Here is a 16651-nt window from a genome sequence, read left to right as displayed (position 1 = left end):
TACGGAAAGGAAACTACACTCGAGTGTGTATGTTTACCTGTAATATATATATATATATATATATATATATATATATATATATATATATATATATATATATATATATATATATATATATATATATATATATATATATATATATATTTATATATATTTATATATATGTATATATATATATATATATATATATATATATCTATATATATATATATATATATCTGTATCTATATATATATTTATATATATATATATATATATATATATATATATATATATATATATATACATATATATATAAATATATATATATATATAGATATATATATATATATATATATATATATATATATATATATATATATATATATATATATATATATATATATATATATATATATATATAACTATCAATCAATCAATCTTCATTTTATAAAGTGTGTGTGTGTGTGTGTGTCAGGCGGTAAAGGAACGTATTAATTAATAATGTACGATCTCGGGATAATCATTTTCTATTGTGGAAGCAACTTGATTTGGAATATACTCCAGAGTATTATTAAGTGGTCTTACATTTTTACTGACACACACATTATCCACAATGCTAGCTGTCACCAGTACCACTCATCCCTATCCATAGATAGGTGAGTGGCGACAATGATGAGCAGCGTGTGTTGGTAACCATTTTACTTTTTCTGGTGGTGGTGGACATGCTGGTGCGTGTGCTGGTGGGTGTGTTGAGCAGTGTTGGTGTTGTTGCTGTTGTGGTGGTGGTGGTGAACGACGCGTGTTGGTGGCTGGTTATTTTTTTTGTTGTTGTGGTGATGGTGAACCACTTTGGTCTGCAGCTGGGGCTGATTGTCGTGGTGGTGGTGATGAACGACAACCTTCTTCTGCTGTTGTTGTGGTGGTGGTTTGTTGTGGTGGTGGTGGTGAACGACAACCTTCTGCTGTTGTTGTGGTTGTGGTTTGTTGTGGTGGTGGTGGTGAACGACAACCTTCTTCTGCTGAGTGTTGGTACTATTGTGGTGGTGGTGTTGATGCTGGTGTTGATGCTGGTGCTGGTGGTTGACGGTTCCTCGTTGATTCTTCTGGCGGTCGTTGGACATGCTGGACTTGGTGGTGAGAGAGAACGTTACCAGAAGGCCGAAGTATTTGCTGGCTCGCTTGGTAGAGAGGATAAGATCAGGTGGTGGGAGTGGAGTATTGCGGACCGTTTGACAGCCAGATATCCACTAAAGTAATCTGTTCAACTCACGCCCACAACACACAGTAACCACAAGGAAACTTTAGGAAGGCAGATTACTTGCTGGTGGAGGGGGGAAGGTAGTGGTGGTAGCAATGGAATATGGCGCACCACTGAAGCCAGCCAGATATCCTCGAAAATATTCTGTGCAACTCACGCGCACAACACACAGAAACCACAAGGACACTTTAGGAAGACTGTGGAGCTTGCTGGCTTGGTGGAGGAGGGAAGGTACTGGTGGTGGTGGTGGAGTATGGCGCCCCACTAGACACAGCCAGACATCCACTAGCAGCAGGTATATCAATCTCAGGCCCACAAAATAACACTTCACGACCACTTTCCGTCGAGTATCAAAGGTGTTTCTGAGCCTTCTTATTGACTTTTATCGCTGAAGGAAAACTTTCACGGATGAATTCTGCACAAAACAACACTTGATTTCGTTAACCCTTGGACACGCCTCCTCCATAAGGTTGCCCGGTTCTCTTTATCCCGCGTCCAGAGATAGCTGCAGCTGCGTATCACAGGGTTGGCAGACACTACAGTAAGAAAAAGAACAGACTTGCTGTAAAAAAAAAAGTCATTTGCCCCAATATAGGACAGCACTACGAATATTAACAGGTATATATATATATATATATATATATATATATATATATATATATATATATATATATATATATATATATATATATATATATATATTTTACGTCGTTGCCTGTTGCGCCGGTAGGCATCTTCCTGGTGGGGCCTGATGGTCGGCCCAAGGCTTCTTCCAGGTAGGGCCTGATGGTCGGCCCAGCCCGTTCTCACCCTCGACTTAAATGGCATTTTCATCTTTTTTTTTCCCATATAAAATGTCAAGAAGTTTTCAATTTTTTTGGCAAACTCCAAAATTCATTGTGTAATGTATGGGAAAAAATGCCATTTTTGGCAGCATCTGGTAACCCTGAACTGTCCATTGGGCAGCTCGCCGTACTGGTACTGGACGCGTCATCCTCACGTCCGTGACCTTACAACTTCCCCACCCGGCACCCGGTAGCCTTCCTTCCTGAGTCCTGATGCATTCAATATCAGCACGGACTCGAGAATGATTAAACTCAATTTGTCAGCGCTGCCTAATAATAAATTGTAAACAGTAATAAACTTTACTGCAAAGAGGACAGAAAAGGACAGATTTCGACTCCTTTTTTTTCAGGAAAACTTAAGGACAATCAACACCAAAGTAGGACAGGAACATATCCCAACCCCCAGACAGTACATAATGTGTCCGGTGGGGGTAATTTGGTCTTTTCTGTTCGCAATAGGAAGAAATCAAGTAAAATCACACCCATTGGGTTAGGCTTCAATTAAGACAGGGTGAATATATTCTTTTCTGTCCTTTTTTATTCCAACTATTTACCTCTGCCTTTTATATTACATACAAATTTATTAATATGTTTTCAAAGTATGGGTGCTAAAATGTAATTGTGGAAGCATGAGCAATGAAGGGTGATGAGTGAAGGGAGGTGTGGGAAATGGGGTAGCGGGTAAATAATGATTGGAACCCCGAACACCACACTCGTTTATTGCATCACATTACAAACAGATCCCCGACTTGGCAGTCCGAAAGGGAACATAAATGGTCGCTTCACACCAGATACAGTTTTACGCAGGGCTTCTAACCAAGGACAGTAGGCTATATCATGAAGAAAGAAAAGAGGGAAGGGATGGCCCTTCATACAGTCTTCAGTAAAATTTAGTAGATGTAGAGAAGTGGCGCCATAAAGGCCGCTGCGTGTATTGTAGAAAACATGCCGTGTAGGGGTAACAATTATTTGTACCCCAAGCCCGCACTCCCCCAGCCTGCCAGACTCAACCTCTCAGTCTGCATACCTGTCAAGCTACTGTGGTGTCTTGCCATAAGATTTTGGGTTAGAGACCATAAGTTTGTGTATAAAAAACGTAAGACTTGACAGGTATGGTTCCGACGGACTCAAGCATGCAGGGTGCACGAGGTGCCTCCCCCCCCCCACACACACATACACTATCCGTAACAGTAACCGTTACTCAGCACGCTCACATGAATTTGAATATGGCACGTACGATATATTTCAAATTGTTTAAAACAAACATATTAAAAAAAAAAAAAACGTCGCAAGCGGAGAAAAAATGTAAGATTTTCAACTTACGCCGTAAGACTTGAAAATCACCGAAATTACGTAAGACTTACGCAAAATACGTAAGGCTTGACATATATGAGTCTGGCTTTCAACCAGAGCAGTGATTCCCAACCAGGGTGCCGTAGAACGCCTAGGGTTCCGCAAGAAATCAAGAAATAAAAATGTATTACAAAATTAATGATGATGATCTGAATTTAAACAGTTCGAATAGCAATGGTCTGAATCTTACTCAGCCAGCCGGACATACATACATATATATATATATATATATATATATATATATATATATATATATATATATATATATATATATATATATATATATATATATATATATATATATATATATATATATATATATATATATATATATATATATATATATATATATATATATATATATATATATATATGGATGCCGATAAACCAATAATCAGGGACAGCCACGCCACGCTACCACAGTTTACCTTCCCCAGATTTCCTTAGGCACCCATTTATCTACCAGCTCGAACGGGAGGATAAATAGCTGGGTGAGTTAGGCCCCGATTACAACCCAACTATACCCAAAGTTGGGATCGAACCCGGGCTCGGGGATTCGTTGCTATCGATGTGTCAAACACCATATATACACGGAGGTGTTATACACACAGCTACGGGCCGTCAATTATTGACGAAGGCCCGTTTCCCCCTGGGTGATCAATTACAATCAATCAATACACACAATGCAAATCGAAAATAATAAATACGTAAACGAACATATAGGTAGCCATACCATTACATGTTCTTTTGACTCTTTAAACACTAATGTTTTACACAGGAAAGTCAAACCTCATTACAGGCAAGTAACCTGAGATTGCTGCATGAAGCGAAGCACCGCCTCTGTTCATTTCGTATTCCTCGGGCTGAACGGCTAGCCTCAGGAGGGTAGTATTAAGGGGATTCATCGCCTAAATAATACCTAGTCTAAGGTGGATATTTACATCCATTTTAAGTGATCCTAAATTACTCAAAACTGCCCAAAGTACTCTGAATTATCCCTCTACAGTCTACAGTCACATTCTAAACCCCAAACATAAAGCCAGATGCACCTCCAACATTTACTTCCATATGTTCCCCGTCAGTTCCCGTCACTCCGTCTCTCTCTTCCCTTCCCAATGCCGTCTTTGCACCTGCCTCTGAATACGCCACGTGGCCGCAGCTTCTGTTCTTCGGCCTATAAACATTAGGCAGGGAAGAGTTGCTAATCAGTTGGCTCACGTTCGCGCGCCCCCTCGCCGCCCCGGGCAAAGGTCGGGTTCAAGTTTCCACCTGAATCCCTTTTCGCTGCACCTCCCTCATCCGTTTCTTCTTGGCCGCCTGTAACAGGATGCACACAACGCAGCTCCACATAATAGCCAGCTCATAGGATCTTCTGTCTGTCTGTGGCCGTGGCCGTGGTTGTGGCTGTGGCTTAATCTCTCTCTCTCTCTCTCTCTCTCTCTCTCTCTCTCTCTCTCTCTCTCTCTCTCTCTCTCTCTCTCTCTCTCTCTCTATATATATATATATATATATGGTGAGACGTAGCAGCATGGGCCAACCAAGAGTCATATATCACGGCAGCCACTATAAATAAAATTTGCATGCGCCACTAACGGGCTGGGGTCGCCCAAGACAGCCTACAGGCGCTTTAGGAAGCACCTAAAAAAAAAAGTCTCTACGCACTTACTACCGTAAAAAGTGCCTTTGGTAATCAATGCCTACCGTACACAGACTCGTGGGATATCGCTAGACTGACCTTGTGTCAAATAGGAAACTATACCTACTCCGTGAGATTGAATCAAGGCCTACTACCTCCATAGCCCGTGCACACCAACTCCGGCTATACGCACATGTGGCGCACTACGCAGAAGTCGACCATGCTTACCAGGTCGTTTCTGTAGAAGACTAGCCCAAGTAATAGAGGCCAAGGGGGCACCCATAAAGTTCGTTGCTTGAGCAAGTCGATGAATCATGCTATGAGTCACTTAGGATGGAAAGAGGGCAGGAATGGAGACTTGCCTAGAGGAACACCAGGGTTTGGCGTCCCAGGTGGGTGAGGCGACGCGCCCCCCGGTGTATGCCGCTATTGATTAATTGAACATTGCTCGAGGATATTCTTAATCACCTTTAATCGTCTTCCCAAGTATGGCCTGTCTCCTATGCCGGAAAAAAAAAGAGGGGGCGTCATGGCGGTGGTGCCATCTTTGCAATGGTAACGTTTCCTTTTATTCAACAAGGAAATTGAATTATAGAATGCGGTCACACCCCATCAACATTCCTTACCCCTCCTCTCTCCTCTCCTTCCCTTGCCTGTGTGTTCCCCTGCCATGGATCATCATCTCTCCCCTCCACTTTGTTAAACAATCTCGCCCACACAGATTAAAGTGTAAATACTTAATTTTTTTCTGTTCTTAGTTAAAGCTATATATTTACTGCAATGATAAACGTCGTAAAAGCACATATTGCAATATGTGTTTTCATGCTTTTCCAAGGGGACTGTGTGTGGAAGTGTAAAAATTTCTCCTATATACATACACTCGCACAGCTCTATTCGCCTTCCCTTCCCCTTGCAAAGCACCACTCCGGGGCATCCCACGAGGAGTGTTAAGGAGTGAAGGTGTTCGTGGAGGCGTGGGTGGCGGTGGAGGGGGGGGGTCTTGTGAGGCCTGAACTCCAGCAGGTCGTCAGCCTTCAATACCATGATTTCCCACCGGTGAGGGGCGGCGTGGGAGACAAGTGGGGGTGCGCGAACTCTCTTTCTCAGGGCTCATTTGTCTCCTCTTACAGGATCTAAACCCTTAATCATGAACGACAAGTGCTCCTCCTCTTTCCATCGCTCAGCTCATCCACCTTAGCTTCTTACCTGTCTTACTGAACGTCGATGTGGCAATGAAAAAAGGGGGCTGTATCAAGGGGGGTATGTTACAGCAGCTGGAAGAGGGGGAGGAGAAAGAGGAGGAGCAGGAAGAGGAGCAGGAGGAGGAGCAGGAGGAAGAGGAGGAGGAGGAAAAGCAGCAGTCGGGAAAAAGGATATGAATATACCAGGAAATATATTAAATAATTTCCTCCCGATGTTTTTAGTCTCATTTACCGTCCATTGTCGTGGGTGGCGGACGAGGGAGGCGTACGTAACGTGTGGGTGTGAGGGGGTCAGGAGGGTGGGGAGGGGGGAAGAGGAGAATGAGGGAAACCTAGGAGAGGTAGAGGAGGAAGAGGAGGAGGAGGAGCAGGATAAGAGGCGAGCGTGGAGGGAGAGTGCCTCATTCCCGCCTGGCTGGGGAAGACGGAGGAACAGAAGGGTGAGGAGACGCGCGCCCCAGCACTCCAACGCCGTCGCCGCCGCCGCCGCCGCCGCCAACTGTCGCTAGCCTCGACGTCACTTCGCGCCGCACCGATGAAGGTAAATATTGCTCTTTTGATCCGTATTCTTTTCACGCAGGTAAACAGAGATAATGAGGAACACACTGGGAAAGATTATAATTGTTTCTTTTATCCTACCTCAATCACAACTGGATCAAAAGATGAAAACGAGCGGAATGAATGGCAGTGACAAATATTTTTCGTGTGTGTGTGTGTGAAGCCCTCTCGCTATAGCTTATAGGGCCTAAAGGAGACTGACACATCCACCTCGCAAATGAAAGGGCCTGACTTTTGACAAATGATCTTCGTGGCCCATGCGGTCATGTTTGTGCCAGGTGGCTATTCTTAAGACCTCACTTCCCATAAGACATTTTTTTTCTGGGGTATATAAAAAATAAGAACATGATCATACTACATTTTTTTTTGTTAGCTGCCAAATATCTGATACAAGCTCGACATTTACGTATACATGCACTGTAAAAAGATGAGTGAAGTCGTCACCCCCGAAAACCAGACCTCGATCAATACGAGATCTAAAATGATATGAAAAGATTTTTGCTTATTCATCAAATCACATTACCCCCTTTTAAGTGAATGCAAGCCGGTATAAACGTCACACAACATCGATCCTGTTGATGAAAAAAATAATAATTGCTTTTCCAGTTCATGAAACTTGTCAAATCGCTTTAACCCTTAAGGGGCTATTACACTGCGGGCAAATTTTCCGTGGATCTTCAGTCAAACCACGATTTCCGCTAGCGTGGTTTTCATTTGTTTCTTGTTATTGCTGCTGCTGCTGCTGATGATGGTGACTAATACCGTCGTCCTTTGGTGAAATCTACCGTAGCTTTGAAAGATCGTGGACACGTCAGAAAACAACGGAAATATGAGAACCACGGCAGCGGAAATCGTGGTTTGACTGAAGATCCACGAAAAATTTGCCCAGTGTAATAGCCCCTTAAACGAGGTTGTTGGATGTGAGTAGGTAAGGTAAGGGAATGCATGAGTGAGTGAACGAGAGCAGTGAATGTGAGTGAAGTAGGTGAACGCATGTGTGAATGAGCGCGGGTACTAAAAGTGAGTGAGTGAGAAATATAGGAACCACGCCAGCGGAAATGGTGGTTTGACTGAAAATCCACGGAAAATTTGCCCAGTTTAATAGCCCCTTTATGAGAGGGTGTGGAATAATTTGCTGTTCCTTTCATCAGATTTAGCAGTCTTCTTCGACACTCTGATTTGTTTTAGCAGCTGATGACTAACTATTCTAATCACCACGAGACGTCTTTCCTACGATGTGTGGTAAAACAAAACAAAACATTGAGCAAACTGAAAAATAATGGTAGCAATAATGATAATGATAGCAATAATAATGATAGGAATAATAGTCGAAATGATAACCACCACCATCATCAAAATAATAATAATAAAACTACTACTACTACTTATAATAATAATAAAAATAATAATAACAATAGTTGGGTGAGGGAGATCAAGAGGCAGACAATGAGAAAGATGCAGAGAATAGAGCAATAATGGAATAAGGGAAGGGGAAGAGGAAGAGGAAGAGGAGGAAGAGGGGGACGAAGAGGAGGAGAAATAGGAGGAGGAGGAGAAGAAAGAGAAGGAGTAGAATGCGTAAAAAAAAAAGGTTGTGGAAGAAGAGTAAAAGAAAAAGGATTGGGAGGAGAAAGAAGGAAGAAGAGGAGGAGAAAAAAATAGGAGGAAAACTCTGAGGAGATAGTAACAGCAAAGGACAAAGGAACAGAAGTTTTAATTAAGCATAGGAAAGGGAAACTTGCCTAACTAGATCAGTCTATTTAACAAGTTGTAGTAACGGAGGTGGTAGTAGTAGTAGTAGTAGTAGTAGTAGTAGTAGTAGTAGTAGTAATAGGAGGAGGAGGAGGAGTTAGAGGGGTAGGAGGAGGAGGTGGAAGAGGAGTAGGAAGAGGAAGAAGAGGAAGAAGAGGAGGAAGAAGAGAAAGAAGAAGAGAAAGAGGAGGAAGGAAGAAATGAAGAGCTAGAAGATTAAAAGAAAGAAGAGGAGGAAGGGAGAGGAGGAGGGGGCGAAAGGAGAAAGATGAGGAGAAGAAAAGGGAGAGAGAAGAAGAAAGAGGAGTCGTAGTAAGGTGAGGAGGATGGAGGAGGAGAAGAAAAAGGAGGCGGAGGAGGAGGCGAGTGACAGTCCTGTTTTTGTACCTTCAGGAAAGCCTCGTTGGCGTTGTGTTGACTGGACTCTTGGCGTTGGGGGTGCTTGGGGTTGTGGCCGCTGATCCGGGCTACGAGCGGGGCCAGGCTCAGCCCTTCTGGCCCGTCGTGAAGCGGGGGTACTGGGAGGATCCTGACGACCCGGGCCAGCCAGAGGCACTGCAGGTAAGGCGTGGGGGAGCGAGGCACACATCAGAGACACTTCAGGTAAGGCGGCATCAAGGATTCTTTGATTGCAACTCTCACATCAACCGCTTCCAAAGGCCACAAAGAAGATTAACTGGGTTCTCAAAAGTGTTTTTCGTCGGGTGATAATAAAATAATAAAGTTTCAAATGTCAGCGAAAGATAAAATCAAGACTAAATTGGTTCGGTTCGGTTCATGAACGGTGTTGATAAAAACGATGATAATGGAAAATAGTAATAGTACCTTTCAAATGAAGCAGAGCAACAAGTCACTTGGTACTTTCATCCTCGCCAGGTGCAGGACAAGCGCGGCTTCGGTTCCATGATGCCCGCGTACCTGCTGCAGCTGTACCGCCCCGACCAGCCGCTCATCAACCCCTCCCTCCTCTTCGCCCGCTCCTCCTCGGGCCGCGTCAGGGGCAGCAACAGCGACCAGGGATGAACGCAGGATCCCGCCGTCCCTTTCATCTGCACACCTTAGCCCGGGAATCCCCGCCGCTACCCCCTCATAAGATGGCTATAAAAATTTGTCATTCTCTTCCCCGTGCTGTTTCTTCTTCCCTTCACTGCTAATACCTTCTGTTAGACTCCACCGTTGAAGACAAACTATTTATTTTAAACCTTTGAAGACGACTATTTATTCTAATTTCTTGTGGCATCAACTTTTATTGCAATTATCATTTTAACGAGTATTAAGTAATAAATAAGTAATGAGTATTAAGTAAGTTTTCTTAATCTGGGATGATCATTTTGATTTCAACATCTCTGCATAATTAGTGGTAATGTGAAACTTGCAAAAGGGTGTTAACAGTCGCGTACTGCCACTATTTTTCTGTTTTACTTCCACTTACGCGACCGCCACCCGATGTCGACGGGAAGTATGTCAAGCACGTCTCATTCCTCAGACCAACTTTTGTTTTTCTCGATTATAAGGTAAAGGAAAATACAAGTTCATAATATCTTTGTGTTGTGTCATATGCCATTTGTTGTGCTCCCGGTTACATATTTCAGTTTTCTATGAGAGAGAGAGAGAGAGAGAGAGAGAGAGAGAGAGAGAGAGAGAGAGAGAGAGAGAGAGAGAGAGAGAGAGAGAGAGAGAGAGAGAGAGAGAGAGAGAGAGAGAGAGAGAGTAGAAAACGAGGGAAATGAGGATGAACTGTTTTGTAGTATGCTCCGATCCTGACACGATGATCAGCGACATGCCAGTCCTCATCGACAGACCGACTTGGTCGGCTCGGCTGACGTCAGCCGACAGAGTCGGTCTGTCGGCACACTCGACAAGGGCCCAATGTCCCTCCCAAAGGGACAAATCTGCTTGATACTGACGGGCTCTATAAAGCCCGTGTCTCCACCCTTGAGGTGCCAAAAGGAATAAAGAAATGGCTGGCTCCCGAGCCAAGACCAAGAAAATTACATAAAATCAATAATAACATTTGATACATGTCATTGATAAGTATGGATGGCTTACATGTAGCTTGGTGCTAGTATGATTGAGTTCCTGTCATCACGAGGCTGTCATGATTCGGATATTAAGGTAAGAGCAAGCGAAGTAAGAGTGACTTTTGACTTCTCTGGGTGGGCGAGAGTGACGGTGCCTGTATGTGGAATCTCGCCTTTTAAATCACCATCATTCACTCTCTGGTTTTGGTACTCAGGTACTGGAAAGGAGACAAACCTCAAAACATGAAATACAGTAGAATGACATGACGAAGAAAAAGTCCTCTCTCTCTCTCTCTCTCTCTCTCTCTCTCTCTCTCTCTCTCTCTCTCTCTCTCTCTCTCTCTCTCTCTCTCTCTCTCTCTCTCTCTCTCTCTCTCTCTCTCTCTCTCTCTCTCTCTCTCTCTCTCTCTCTCTCTCTCTCTCTCTCTCTCTCTCTCTCTCTCTCTCTCTCTCTCTCTCTCTCTCTCTCTCTCTCTCTCTCTCTCTCTCTCTCTCTCTCTCTCTCTCTCTCTCTCTCTCTCTCTCTCTCTCTCTCTCTCTCTCTCTCTCTCTCTCTCTCTCTCTCTCTCTCTCTCTCTCTCTCTCTCTCTCTCTCTCTCTCTCTCTCTCTCTCTCTCTCTCTCTCTCTCTCTCTCTCCCCGTGCCCGTTGGACGCAGGGAGCCATCAGGGTGCTCAGAGACATGCAACACCGTCAAGCTCATGTTTTATTCTCTGAGCGTCACCTCGCTGAGACGCGTTTTAGCTACATGGGATCAGTTCTTTATAACTTTGAGTACCACAAGGAAGCATACACCCTTGTATAGTAATAAAGAACTATACGGATGCCCTTCATAAGCGTATAGAGCGTATAGGAAGAAGCAGATGGATATATTGGGAACGCAGGCAAGGGGGTACAAACATGCTGACTTGATCAATAAGGATGTCCAGGTAACCTAAATCAATATGGAGATTAGTTAGTACTTAAGAGCGCTAACTAGCAACCTCATTACCAACATAACCAAACAGTAGTCATAAGGAGATTTAAGCAGAAAAAACATTATAGTATTAGCGGAGAGAAGCTATAGTAAGTCCTAGAGGGCTACCCAAGACCTGAAAGGCGATCGTAACCAATAAAGATGTCCAGGTAACCTAAATCAATATGGAGATTACAAAAAAAAAAAAAAAATAGTTAGGACTTAAGAGCGTTAACTAGCAACCTCATTACCAACATAACCAAACAGTATCCATAAGGAGATTTAAGCAGAAAAAACATTATAGTATTAGCGGAGAGAAGCTATGGTAAGTCCTAGGGGGCTACCCAAGACTTGAAAGGCGATCGTAGCACAGCGAGCACGGGTGAGGGAGGACGTGTTGCCAAGACATAACTCTGCGACCTGCCACGCCTGATTTTTTTTAACCCGGTAGCTGCGGGGATCATGTTTCTTAAAGGCCCCTCTAAGCGAGAAAAATGAGAAAAAATCATCGCTCACGCAAACCATTTCATAATATATATATATCAACGCATTTGTGATTAGTTTATGCATCATCTATTTTGGGGGTTTATATCATGGTAAAAAATTGGCCCGTCGCTGGTAAACGGTAAAGCCACAAATTTGCCCCGTCGCTGCTACCGGGTTAAACGTCGTAATGGTATTTAGTAACAACAATAATGTGGCTTGTCTGTCTCTTTTGGTCAGTTTTTCAAGGCATGGTTAGCCGTTTTTTTCTTTGTTTCTTTATATCACTTTTTACGACTGAGCTTGTAATGTGTCGACTTAATTCTGTGAAAATCCAACACTTCTAACTACAGTAACTCCGTCCTCAAAATGGAAGAAAAAAAAACTAGCCACAACTAAGTGTTAATAAATACTAATACGTCGTGTAAGAAGTCAGGCGCCAGTTACCCTTTTTTGGGACAGGAGTTGGTGAGCACACAGTGACAGGCTTTAGCCAAGAGCCTTCCTGACCTCCAGAACAGAGTCAGTTTCCGCTTGAAGAACTTAATAAGGTCTTGGAAAGTCGGGAACTCAACACCTAACTGCTCATCCAAGTCTTCGGGACGGGTGTGGGGCTGGCCGTCTTGGGTGTTGCTGTTTGACCCGTCAGAGGGACTTGTATCAGTCAATCCCAGTCCACCCTTCCCGCGTGGCTCGTCCGCAGTACTGTGGCTTGCCATATAACTCCGTTGTTCTTCGACACTCAACGTTGCATTCGTGAAGCTGTAGGAGTAAACGGCTGGTGAGGAGGACGTGGTGGTGATGGAGTGGAAGGCACCGGTCGGCAGGGTCAGGCTGCCTCCCGACTCTACCACCACAGGGCACACCCTCACCTCCGCCGCCCCGCATAAATGTGCACTCACGCCCTTAGTCCCAACGTGGATACTGGCTGCCAACTCTTTGAGACTCTTTTGCGCCCTGTGAAGGCTCATGGAAAGATCATGACATCCTATTAATAGTTTCTGGAAGTCTGTTCCCTTCTCATAGTCACTGCTTCTTTCTGACGTTTCCTTAAGGCCCTCATGTGACCGGTGGGTCCTCAAGGCAAGCTGCTTCCAGTGGGCGGGAGTGCCGGCGCCATTCTGTTGCTGGTAGGCCGTGATGTTTTCGGGGCCGTCTCTGGGCTCTTGGTCATCGAGGCGACCCCCGCCACCACCCTCACAAGGGAGGAGCGCCACCACCACGCCCTTCAATACCTCCAGAGTGACGTTCTCCAAATCAGTGCTCAGGTAATTCTCGAGAGTAAGGCCTGGGGGATGTCAAATACAAGAGAGGAGACGATATGACAGAGAAAAGAAAAAGTACTGATACAAGATTTAAACATTTTTGTTAAAAGATAGAAGCTGAGAAAAATAATACTCATACTATGGCAACATTATTTAATAGGAAAGGAAAACAGTCCGAGAACTTTAAAAATGACCACAGTAGAGAGAAGAAAAGAGACAAGAGAGAGAGAGAGAGAGAGAGAGAGAGAGAGAGAGAGAAAGACGATGAGGAGAATAAATAAGATAGAGAGGGTAGAGGAGGAGAATAGGGAGGAGAAGGAAGGGAATAGTAGAATGAAGAAGTTGAAAGAAAATAAGCAAGACAACAAAGAGAGGGAGGAGGTAGAGGTGGAGTAGGGGACGAGGGAAGAGGAAGAAGAGGAGAGAGAAAAGGATAATAAGGAGATATCTTGTGCCTCACCGGGGAAGTCGGCCACGAATATCCTTTCCACGGGGGAGGTTGAAAGCTCATCTTCCTCCTGCTGGTGGTAGAGTCGTGTCCTCCAGTGGTCGAGGTCCTTCACTAACGGCAGCACCCACGGCGTCTGCGGGCAGGACTCAAGGTCATTATATGTAAGAACTAATGGATGGTATTCAAATAGAGTAAGGGTTGTAATTATGAGACATTTCGCCGCCCAAAAAACACATATTTGACAAGGCTTTCGTAGGAGTTGTGGACATTTCCAGGGGTAGTTTTATGACCCTGGTGGTAGTCTGACCCTTCTTCTGTACCATGAACCTAAAGAAACACTCATTAGAACCCGACTGATCCCCTCTTTGACCTTTCGAAAGAGCTGCTGTGATATGGCAAAGTGTTTTGTAATACCAGCCTTAGTAAGACGCTTCCGCCGCTCAAATCAATTACCTCCAAAGGTCAAAAAAGAGATCATTTGGGTTCTACTGAATGTTTTTTAGATTTATGGTACAGAAGAAAGGTCAAACTACAACTAGGGTCATGACTATCCCTGGAATTGCTCGAAACTCCTACGAAAGCCTTGTCAAATATATATGCTTATAGGCGCCAAAATGTTTAAGAATGTGACCCTTCGTAAGTGTTTCCCTATATTTATTTTCAGTAATATTTGGCTCTTTTTTGTTTTGTTTGTTTTTATAATTTTAGTTGTTTTTAATTTTAAGTCTGAGGACATTTTTGTCAACAAGGTCATTCATCCTCAAGACAAACACTTTTCCCTGTTCTTTTTCTTTTCTACTTTTTCTTAGTTTGTTTTTGTTTATGAGTTTTGTTGGCACTCGTTTGCCTGTTGGTTCTTGTTGATGTTTGCATGGACGCGTGGATTATTTATTTTTAGTTTACTGTTTATCTTTTTTTCTAATTTGGTTTTCTTTTATAAGTTTTGAAGGTCTGCCGGTTTGTTGGTAGCTCTTGTTTGTGTGTGCTTGGACGACTGAACGGAGAGATAGAAGAGAAAGGTCGCGCGTGAGATTATACATTGCCCTCACACACACACACCTCGCTCCAGGGTGACCAGGGCGCCTCCAGGATGTTCACGGTGGGATCGAAAATTCTTTGCTGGAACCTGCCGTTGAGGGACTTCCAGACGTCGAGGTAGAGGGCGGTGACGGGGTGGCCGAGGGCGGCGAGGCGGCTCTGGACGCAGCGACAGTACTGCACCGCCATGTCCGCGTGACTCGACCACCGGGGGCTGGACACCCAGCGCTGGGGGTAGGGGGGGTGCATAAAACATTATTTAGATAGATAGACAGAATATGAGAGAGAGAGAGAGAGAGAGAGAGAGAGAGAGAGAGAGAGAGAGAGAGAGAGAGAGAGAGAGAGAGAGATTATTATTATTATTATTATTATTATTATTATTATTACACACACTCACGTCGGGGTCCACGTAGACGCGGTGTCCCCCATTAGCGGTAACGGCAGTGACCTTGACGTGTAGGGTGTCCCACGAATGTACCATCATGTCCCAGCTGTACCCATACGGTCCCTCTGTCCACGTGTTGAAGCCCTGGAGGCACAGAAGGAGATGATTTTTTTTCTTTTGGCCATCAGTAGAGCATAGCTATTAGGCCAGGGGAGATGAAGAGCAGCGTGGTGTTGAGTGGGATAGGCGAGGGAGGACAGTGTGTGCCCAGTGTAGGTATGTCCCTTGAACCTGTGGAGAACCCATCATCCTGGGACACAGGGCACGTTAGACATTCGGGTTACCACAGTTTACCCACGCAGGGTTTCTCCAAGTCCCCATTTATCAACCAGTCTGAAAGGGAGGATGAACAGCTGGGTGGGCTGCGCTCCAACTGCCCAAGCAGGGATTCGAATCAAGGTCCGCGGATTCAGAGCTAGGATTGGTAACCACTACACCACGCAGGAATGTAATATAAGTGGTGGTGGTGCTTGTCGTCGTCCCCTTCGTCATCGTCGTCGTCGTAGTAGTAGTAGTAATGGTTGTTGTTCTTATAGTAATAGCAGTATTAGTATTAGCATTAAGACTGACATTAATAGTAGTAGCAGTAATGGTGGTAGTAGTAGTAGTCGTAGTAGCAGTATATATTATCCGTATTAATCAATAAGTATATAGCAAGAGACCTGGAAAAGTCAATGTCTCACGTCCTTGTTAGATAGGCATGTCAATAAAAATCTTAATCTGAAATCAGGCATTGTTCTTCCTCCCAACGACTTTCTGTACCTTCGTGTTATCGCCTCACTTTCGAAACCAGAGTGACCTTGACTTTGAGAACCCCGATATTATGGTCGGTATTATCAGACACTTCCGGCTCTCACAACCAATATTTATAATGGCCAAAAAGGAGGTCAATGGTTCTAATGAATGTTTTCTTAGGGTTATGGTACAGAGAGGTCAAACTACCATCAGGGTTATACAACTATCCCCGGAAATGCTCAAAACCCTTTCGAAAATCTTGTCGAATGTGTGTGCTTGGACGCAGAAATGTTTGGTAATATGACCCTTTTTTCGTTCGGAGCACGTGACGAGTACTTGGGTCATATTCTCAAACACTTCGGCGCCCCAGCACACATGTTTGACAAGGCTTATGTAGTTGTGGGGATTTTCAGGGTAGTTTAACCCGTCCGCTGCGATTGGCACGGATTAAGCCTTTACTTGTAGCCTGGAAACATGCTCTCAGGTCTTTCTCTGCCTTTGTGGTGGGTAGTAGAGTGTTTCCCATGTGGTATTGGTGTGCTGGATATCCCCTCCCAAGGTGCAGGACTTTATATTTTACTTCATTGAATTTTAATAGCCACTTTTTGATCCATTTCTGTAGCTTGGTGGTGTCTTCTTGTAGGAAATCCGCAGTCAGGGGATTAATGACTCT

At 44.1% G+C, this 16651-nt stretch overlaps 2 protein-coding genes and 1 long non-coding RNA gene across 5 annotated transcripts in view; 1 reads left to right on the top strand and 2 right to left on the bottom strand.

Moving 5' to 3' along the window:
* Window positions 1-395: 395 nt before the first annotated feature.
* Window positions 396-9551, bottom strand: LOC126981093 (uncharacterized). The gene is made up of 3 exons (XR_007733734.1): window positions 9412-9551; window positions 8974-9141; window positions 396-1776 (listed from the first exon to the last, which is right to left on the bottom strand). It is a non-coding gene; the product is annotated as an uncharacterized LOC126981093 (long non-coding RNA).
* Window positions 5011-10276, top strand: LOC126981092 (uncharacterized). Of its 2 annotated transcripts, none has more exons than XM_050831784.1 (3): window positions 5011-6817; window positions 8980-9189; window positions 9463-10276. In XM_050831784.1, the coding sequence occupies exons 1-3, from the start codon at window positions 6812-6814 to the stop codon at window positions 9607-9609; spliced, it is 363 nt and encodes a 120-aa protein (XP_050687741.1). In that variant the 5' UTR covers window positions 5011-6811; the 3' UTR covers window positions 9610-10276. The 2 variants fall into 2 exon arrangements, with proteins under 2 accessions (XP_050687741.1, XP_050687743.1); XM_050831786.1 differs by having other exon boundaries at window positions 5079-6817; window positions 8980-9147.
* A 1023-nt stretch (window positions 10277-11299) lies between these two features.
* The window catches only part of LOC126981087 (vitamin K-dependent gamma-carboxylase-like), a 31482-nt gene continuing 26130 nt past the window's right edge, over window positions 11300-16651 (bottom strand). The window contains exons 9-13 of one of the 2 annotated variants that reach the window (XR_007733733.1): window positions 15196-15327; window positions 14820-15026; window positions 13770-13893; window positions 11913-13332; window positions 11300-11697 (exon numbers count right to left, since the gene is read on the bottom strand). Coding sequence is in view for 1 of the 2 variants with exons in the window: in XM_050831779.1 (XP_050687736.1) it covers window positions 12488-13332; window positions 13770-13893; window positions 14820-15026; window positions 15196-15327 (1308 nt within the window). In the remaining variant the exon portion in view is untranslated. Of the gene's footprint in view, window positions 13333-13769; window positions 13894-14819; window positions 15027-15195; window positions 15328-16651 lie in introns of both variants that reach the window. The other variant, XM_050831779.1, reaches the window with a different exon arrangement.

This window comes from Eriocheir sinensis, chromosome 46 (assembly GCF_024679095.1).
Source record: "Eriocheir sinensis breed Jianghai 21 chromosome 46, ASM2467909v1, whole genome shotgun sequence".
NCBI lineage: Eukaryota > Metazoa > Arthropoda > Malacostraca > Decapoda > Varunidae > Eriocheir > Eriocheir sinensis.
The sequence above is the reverse complement of the archived record's forward strand: the minus strand, read 5'-3'. Positions and strand labels throughout refer to the sequence as shown.

Excerpts from the sequence above, each read along its gene's own strand:
- LOC126981092 (XM_050831784.1), top strand. Across the intron at positions 9,190-9,462 it reads ACACATCAGAGACACTTCAG|GTGCAGGACAAGCGCGGCTT; the intron begins GTAAGGCGGCAT and ends CATCCTCGCCAG.